The sequence below is a fragment of the Denticeps clupeoides genome, chromosome 5 (genome assembly GCF_900700375.1).
Source record: "Denticeps clupeoides chromosome 5, fDenClu1.1, whole genome shotgun sequence".
Lineage (NCBI taxonomy): Eukaryota > Metazoa > Chordata > Actinopteri > Clupeiformes > Denticipitidae > Denticeps > Denticeps clupeoides.
In genome coordinates this window covers 33,390,216-33,398,763 of record NC_041711.1, presented here as the reverse complement: position 1 = coordinate 33,398,763, position 8,548 = coordinate 33,390,216, and the positions used below count along the sequence as shown (strand labels likewise).

The window sequence follows — 8,548 nt, the reverse complement described above, 5'->3', positions numbered from 1 at the left end:
GGGGGTGGGGAATGGTCCAGGTGCTCGAGTGCTTGGCCTGCGTGACCCCAAATATCACCGGCGGCCTTAGTTGCGTGTGAGAAAACACGCTCGGCCGGAGCGGCGCGCCAAGCATTCCTCTGGAGCAACGCTATCTTCTATAGGGAGGCAGAGTGAAATGCCAGCCCTGATAAACACAGCCCCCCAACCCAACTGCACCTCCATACCGAGCAGGGCTCGTGACAGACTAGCACATTAGTAACACGTTTCTACTGTTAATCAAAATTCCAGCAATAGAATATCACTCAAGCTAAGGGTGTTGTTTTGTGCCATGGTGGAGACATCAGTATATACAGTACAGGCCAAAAGTGTGGACGCACCTTCTCATTCAACGTGTTTTCTTTATCTTCATGACCATGTACGTTGGTAGATTCTCACTGAAGGCATCAAAACTATGAATGAACACATGTGGAGTTATGAACTTAACAAAAAAATCTTTCTGGCAAGTGTTACTCCAGGATGAGAATCCCTGATCTAGAAGTTAACATGAAATATGAGCAAGGATCTGAATGTCTGAAGGTCATTCAGAAAGGTGGTTAAATAAAGGACAACCAGGATAATTTGATGCACTTCAAAGGGGAAGCTTGTGCTGGAGCTCTGAAGAACCTTTTAAACTGTGTGGAAAGCCAAGAAGTGCCATCATTTACAAGACGCCCTTATCCAGAGCGACTTACAATCAGTAGTTACAAAGACAGTCCCCCCCTGGAGACACTCAGGGTTAAGTGTCCTGCTCGGGGACACAATGGTAGTAAGTGGGGTTTGAACCCGGGTCTTCTGCTTCATAGCGAGTGTGTTACCCGCTAGGCTACTACCACCCAGCTGGAGAAGAGGATACAGAGGGACAAAGGCAAACCACAGCATGATGTTCTGAGCAAATGCATCATGCTTATACAAATATAATAAGAGTATGTTAACAAATTTAGATATGTAATTGTTGCATTATATTTATGCGACAGTTAACAGTTATAAAATACTGGAGTACTCTGTATATTGAACAATGTTTTACACGTGTGCGTACCATACATTTCTACAAAAACATAAATACATATACCTGTTCCTGGGTCTGTTCCCTGACCTTGGCCAACCACAGAAGAATCTGAGCAAGAAATGCTGCATCCAGACTCATGAAAGAGGTTATTAACAAAACCATTTTAGATCTTGCTGCTATGGCCTTCCTGTTCTTTGCATCTGAGGGCCCATTAGGTGTGAGTCCTACTGAGAGCTGAGAGTGAGGAACATGAGAAATGTCAGAGGTCACCCAGTCTCTTGTGCTTCAGCACAACTGGAACAGCCATTATTTTGTTTGTCGCTGTCTGTCCATTCTCTTCCTCCTCCTTTCATGCCCCACCACGCACCCTATAGTCACCAAAATAAATCTGCCATGACTGAGGAAATCAAGCCTTTTTCCCCTCGGTATGGTGCTGTATGATACAATTTGTACAACACATTAAAAGGCTTCAAAAGCATTAAAAGGTCCCCATGGAAGTATGTGGAGTTGATACTCAGACTGCAGACACAGATGAGAAGCAGCGGTGGAGAAGCTTGGTCCGTTCTCCAGTCTCAGGACTCTGGATGACCCATGAACAACAACAAAAATGCTAGATTTAGCAAGAGAAAGAGCTGAAATGCATCAAAATGCATCATTTGGCAATACTGGCTATTTTATGGACCAACCAGTGGTGTTCAGGAGTTTTTGCCTGGTGCACTTGGTGCCCCTTCAAAAAAAAAAAAAAAAAAAAACACACAGAAAATGGCCCATAGCGCAATTTGCAATTCTTCCAAAGTAGTTTTGGCATTTATTAATATGTCATGAATATGATCAACATATATAACCTTCATAAAACATAAACCCAGAATGTCAACAGACTATAAAATTATTATCATATTCACAGTATAAGCAAGAAACAGAGGTTAAAGATTTAAATATTGATGTTTGAAATGTGTCTGTATAGCAGTGTGTGTGTGTAAGTGTATGTGTAAGTGAGTGTGTGTGTGTATGTAAGTGTGTGTGTGTGTGTGTGAGAGAGAGTGTGTGTGTGTGTGTGTAAGTGTGTATATGTGTGTGTGATTGTGTGTGTATGATTGTGTGTGTGTAAGTGTGTGTGTGTGTATGTAAGTGTGTGTGCGTGTGAGTGTGTGTATGTATGTGTGTGTGTGATTGTGTGTGTATGTAAGTGTGTATGTAAGTGTGTGTGTGTATATGTGTGTGTATGTGTGTGTATGTGATTCTGTGTGTGTGTGTGAGAGAGTGTGTGTGAGTCGGTGTGTGGGTGTGTGTGAGTGTGTGTGTATGTGTGTGTGATGGTGTGTGTGCGTGTGAGTGTGTGTGTGTGTGATTGTGTGTGTATGTATGTGTGTGTGTGAGTGTGTGTATGTATGTGATTGTGTGTGTGTGTATGTGTGAGTCGGTGTGTGGGTGTGTGTGAGTGTGTGTATGTGATTGTGTGTGTGTGTGTGTGTGTGTGTGTGAGTCGGTGTGTGGGTGTGTGTGAGTGTGTGTGTGGTGAATGATGATAGGGCTGCTCAGAAGGTCCCTTCTTGAAGACTGTACCAGGAACGTGATATGAGTGAATCATCTCGACGTGTTGTGTGCACAGTAGGTGAGCACCGTCTGGCCGCGTTAAAAGCTCTCACCAACAAAAGAGACCCTCTCAGCTCCTGGTGCCTCAGGAGGTTAAAACCAGAATCTGCAACGCTGATGTTCACTCACAAAAAGAAAAAAGAAACCTTTTGAGTCTCAGCAGAAAGCTCACGGCCGCATGTTTCTGCCATTTCTCAGATCAGAGGACTTTTGGCAGGACTTCTGAATCTCTCAGATGTCAAGGTCGATTTCGGCGATGCCAGTCCGACAAGTGTGTCTGTTCCGGAATATAATGCAGGTGCTGGAGAAGTCAGACGGAGGTCTTATTCTGCGTTTAACCCCCAGCAGGCAGGAGCGGCGTTTCTCAACACTGCGGGTGGCCAGTCCAGCAGAACGAACGAGAATGGGGGCAATAAAGCAACGTTTCAGGATGAAAGGTGTGAATGTACAACATGCAGAAGTGTAGAGTCTGTAAAAGTCTTCCCTGTGAACAGGCAAGGACTAGAATAGCACAGCACTCAATCAGCCACCTACAGAAATAGCCCGGCTCATTTAAACACCACGGCCCTGCGGCACGGCTGGTGCCAGCGCGTGATGTCATGGAGGTGATAATATTCTCATATCAGAAAATAAAACAAAAGGCAATCATCACCTCTCATAAACATCAGATTTTATTCGACAGCACAGAGGGGAGCCAGTAATATTTTCCATTCAGACGCATGACCTTCTTAACAAAGTTATGGTGAGTAGAGAAATATTTCTTAGACCATACATTTTATGGATTCATTTTAAATAAATAATAAGAAAAAAGACATCAGAAGCACAATTTTGGTACAGACGGCAGTTTAGCCCCGTGGCCGTGCCGGCTTTACTCCTCCACTAGGAAGTTTATGAGAGCAGTCCTGGGTGAAAGGATGGCTTTCTTGATTATACGTTCCCCAAGGAGATGGACGCCAAGCGGGCTGCCCAGCACCAGCTCTCGTACCCGGTCGGCATCTTGGGCCACCTGACGGGGCACCGTCACCGTCCCACAGGCCCTATTATTTATCTGCAATCACAGAAAACAAGACAGGAAAATGTCTTAGGGTCATAAATAAAAAAAAAAAACATCTGAGATTTAAGAACTACAGAAGATGAGAAAGTTGAGCTGTGTCTTCTCTGCATTTAAAAATGATCGTCACAGTTAGAGCCCCATGAATCTCTGAAATATGCCCGTTCCACCAGGAAAGGAGAAATCCATTAAAGTCTGCTCATTAAGTAGATTCAGTTTGATCAAGAAATGAGCAAATATTTAATGCAACAGTTAACATTAAACAACATTTTTGTCAGATAAACGATCATAATCATTACAGTAATTAGCCTGTAATTAATCAAAGCCTCATTTTTACAGGGCAGTGTAGACAAACAACTTTATAACAGAATTGCGTAAAAAGATTATGCTTTTTCACACTTCTGGCAATATATTAACTTTGACTTAAAAAAATTCACTCCGGTTCCCTGTTTTTCTTGACAGATAAACAGCGGTTTTCAACTGAAGTGAATTAAAATCATTTGTTATAAAAGCAAGTGGAGGAAAAACATATATTCTTTATATGAAAGGAAGGCCACACGGAAACCAGGGCGGTTTCTCTTCTATGCAGGTGTTTGAGGAATGTGTTGCATTTTTCTTTTCGTAAACCAGCATGAATACAGTACAGGCCAAGTATGGACACACCTTCTCATTCGACGTGTTTTCTTTATTTACATGATTCTCACTGAAGGCATCAAAACTATGAATGAACACATGTGGAGTTCTGTACTGAACAAAAAAAGGTGAAATAAGTGAAAACATGTTTTATATTCTAGTTTCTTTGCTCTGATTACTGCTTTGTACACTCTTGGCATTCTCTCGATGAGCTTCAAGAGGTCGTCACCTGAAATGCTTCTCCAACAGTCTTGAAGGAGTTCCCAGAGGTGTTTAGCACTTGTTGGGGTCCAGCTCACCCCAAACCATCTGGATTGGGTTCAGGTCCGGTGACTGTGGAGGCCAGGTCTCCACTTTTTGTTAAGTACAGAACTCCACACGTGTTCATTCATAGTTTTGATGCTTTCAGTGAGAATCTACCAACGTAAATGTTCATGAAAATAAAGAAAACACCTTGAATGAGAAGGTGTCCAGACTTTTGCCCTGTACTGTATGTGAAAGCTCTTGTGTCTATTTCTGAGCATGATTGAAAATGAATGTGTATGAAAGCATATATAAATAATGGGTGAAAGCAACAGCAAGCGCACTGAGGAATCAGGACCCTGTCATTACAGGCCCCGACGAACAGCTAACCCCCGCCACAGTGCTGCGGGGATTCCCATAAACGCGAACACGCCCAAACAGCAGCAGCGCCAGGCTCACCAGGACAGGTGCCAACAGCGCCATGCGTAATGGTGCCACAGTTCAGCCGGGCCGTGGTGATGGAATGTGATGAATAATGAATAAAAGCCGCTTTGATCCGTTCACCAGTCCGTCTGGGACACTCGTGCTCGTGGGAGCTCCTGACCACATGAAGGGGAAGTGCTTGTGATGGCAATGAAAGGCAGATGGTATAAACCTCCATCTCTGGACATTTCATACATCTGGCTTGCTCTTTACTGGCAACACGAACCCATTATGCTGAGGGTATGTCTATTTATGCCTGTGCTACATTAGTACGTGTGTGTGGATAGAAGAGACTGTGATTTGTGCCTGATCATACGATTGTGAAGATACAGTGCGAGACAACACGAGACACCGCACCCCCCACCACGCTGGTGTTTTGTGTGATGGGGTATTTGACCGGGTTCATGCTTCAGGACACTCTGATCCCCTCCGTTGGGAATTTTCAGGTCTTTGATCCTGTGCAGCTGACTCCACATGCCAAAAGCAGCTGGACATACACACACACTTTAAAAAAAACCCCACACGCACTTTTGGAATTCCACCGTCTCTGTGTGCAGGGAAACTAGATAATCTAGATAATAAATGGATAATAGTATCAGTCCATGGTCTAAGCAAGAATTTGTTCCTCAATGGAGTCTTAGTATGAATGTTCTGGCACCGCCATGCTAATTCATTGCTATACAATGCCATAAAGCAGGGAAGAGCCGTATTTGCTGTGAATGTCCCTCCCAGTAAAAACTATTTGATTTTAAAGAGGACATTTTGCGCACAAGCACAGGCTAGAGGCCTTCAACATGAATACACTGTGAATACAAAGCAGAGCAGAGAGCGCAGATTACATTTCATTAGTCTTTGATCGAGAATAAAGCACACCAAAACGGTAAGATCTAGTTAGGTGCGAGTTGGCGTGTATTCGTGACCGCGTCGACGTCACCACTCACCCGCACAGACACCTCCACACTATCGGGGGTCTGGAGGTACTCAGCGTCCACGGTGGGCCAAGGCTGCTGGAGCACGTCCCCCTCGCAGGAGAGCTGAATGCTCTGAGGGTTCTTTACCTGGGTCAGACCTGGAACAATAAAAAAAAAAAAGAACCATCATCAAGCTTATCATCATCATCATCATCCTCTATAGGGGGCCAGAAGACACAACCCAAACTGTCTCTCTGTACGCTCAGTAAAATTAGCTGCGACCTTGCTGGTATGAGACCCACACGAGGCCTCCAGGAAGGATATGTTTCCTGCTCGCTTTTGTGTGACTGCATGTACGAGTGTGCACGTGTGTAAAGGAGCACGATCCATGCCAGCAAACACACACAAAACACGCAGACAATAGGTGTGGAGTCCATGCAGTTTCAATGCAAACAATGCCATTCTTGTCCTGCAATAACCTACACATGAACATGCACGCCATATGCAAGCTCACACTCGCACACACACACTGTTTGTGACAGGTTTAAGTAGCGCACTTGGAACAAAAGCCACAGTTGCCCACCAGTAGTCACAATTGCACACTGTGACACATTTCAGAACACAGGCAAACCGATACAAACATCCTGTGGACTCTCATCTCACACGGTCCCCCGACACGATTATCAGCGAGAGGACGTCAAGCTTGAGTCCAGGGGGCTCCCTGGGTGTGTGCCTCTCTGACAATAGCTGGATGTGACAGAGGCGAGGGACATTCCTCCAAATTTGGCCGCCCGGGTCACTCACTGAGACCTATTCCCCCATTTCACCAGTAAATGGCGCCTGGCGTACATCTCAGTCTTGTGTTTAAGCGGCAGAAATACTGGACAGAGCAAACAAGCAGACTAACGGCAATCTGAAGTGCCTGCAAGGTTCCGTCATACTGCAGGTCAGGTGTTCGAGAATTTGCCTAAAGCTCAGGTATGATATGATACTGTTTGCTATGATCCTGTCCTGGAGTCAAGCGAGGGTTTCTGAAGAGCAGCTTCTGCATAATGAACAACAACAAAGTGCAGGAGGGACGTAAAACGATTCCGGGAGGATTACGTTTCTGCCTCAGATGAAAGAATCTCCTGATTCTTTACAGAGGATAAGCACTTCCTGCAATAGAAAAGAAGGGACTTGACCTCCCATCACATACAAAAACAGGACCTAAAGATATCCATTAAACATAGACTCAACAAACAGATTCACGTTGTAAAATGCTTCTGTTTTAGATTTTGCTTCCTCCAACGTGGAAAAAAGCTTTGAATAATACCGTCATATTGAAGCTGTTTTCCTGGCTCTGTGTTAGAGGAGTAGGCATGCTCGGCCCATGCAAAGACAGAAGGTGGACTCACAACTAGAATGTGTGTGTGATGTCCCGCCCTCGGTGAGTCCCCACCCTGTGCCCAGAGTCTGGGGATGGGCTCTGGCAGCCGTGACCCCACTACTAATCGTGCATGAAAAGTTAGTGAGTGAGTGTTTAATGTTGGTTTCGATGTTCATTTAACACGGTCACATGCTGACGTGCAGAACATTTACACGATGAAAATGCCATCACTAAGTGGCACTAAGTCTGCTGCCAGTGAGTTCGGCTGCCAATAAGCATTTCTTATGGTGAACGTGACAAATAAAATCTGAATCTGGCAGCGGACACCTAGCGGGAGAGGAAGTGGACTGCTCCTCGAGGGCCTTTGATGGCTGCCCACTGTTCACAAAGGGTGGCGGGTTAAATGCAGGGGACACATTTCATTGTGAGCACCATGCGCTGTGCTGCAAAAACAATCACTTTCACTAAGGTGTCTGAAAGACTGTCCCCCCACTTCCCATAGACACATTCAAATAATTCTCCTCACGTCTCCTTCCCTCAGCCAACATTCAGATAATTCTTACATAACAAGAAATACAGATCTTGGCAAAATGCATGGAATGGAAATTCAGATAACTTGAATAACGTGTCCGGATTTTTCACTGAAATGAAAACAAGCTTCCTGTCCTTCATCCAGCTCCCCTTTCTTCTCCTCTCTCTGAAATGTTTATAATTTGTGACCAACCTTTCCAGAGCTCAGAGGCCAGGTGAGGAGCCATGGGAGCAGCCATCACACACAACGCTGCCAGGGCCTCCTCAAACTCCACGCTGTGCAGGACCACACGGGCGCTGGCTGTCTGCAACGAGAGAACGAGACCGATGAACTCAAACTGTTCCCAGAACTGTTCCCTGCTGGACGTCGGTCTACAGGCCCATTATCTGAGCACCAACACAAGACAACATCTCTGGAATGTGCGGACCCCCTGCCCCCCCGACTCACAGAGAGAGTGTTGGTGAGCCCCATGAGCCGGGAGATAGCTGCGTTCAGCAGGAAGTCCTCTGTGAAGTGACCTGTGACCTGGAACGAGAGCAGCATGCATCACTCCAAGTCAACTCCACACTGTTATTTCCCATTTTCCTTCCCTATTTTTCACTCCCCGGCTGTTGGGGCCAGACAGCAGCACCATTCCTCACTCAGCACTACGGTTCAAGTCTAGGACACTGCATGTCACCAGGCACTTCATTACTGCCCCAAAACG

General features: G+C 45.4%; 1 protein-coding gene across 3 annotated transcripts in view; it reads right to left on the bottom strand.

The window, feature by feature from the left end:
• Window positions 1-3,268: 3,268 nt before the first annotated feature.
• Window positions 3,269-8,548, bottom strand: part of lars2 (leucyl-tRNA synthetase 2, mitochondrial) — a 40,112-nt gene continuing 34,832 nt past the window's right edge. For 2 of the 3 annotated variants that reach the window (XM_028979997.1, XM_028979996.1), the window contains 4 exons: window positions 8,290-8,367; window positions 8,035-8,146; window positions 5,972-6,099; window positions 3,269-3,668 (listed from right to left, as the gene is read on the bottom strand). In XM_028979997.1, coding sequence (XP_028835830.1) covers window positions 3,489-3,668; window positions 5,972-6,099; window positions 8,035-8,146; window positions 8,290-8,367 — 498 coding nt within the window. In that variant the 3' untranslated portion in view covers window positions 3,269-3,488. Of the gene's footprint in view, window positions 3,669-5,092; window positions 5,147-5,971; window positions 6,100-8,034; window positions 8,147-8,289; window positions 8,368-8,548 lie in introns of those variants that run through there. The other variant, XM_028979998.1, reaches the window with a different exon arrangement.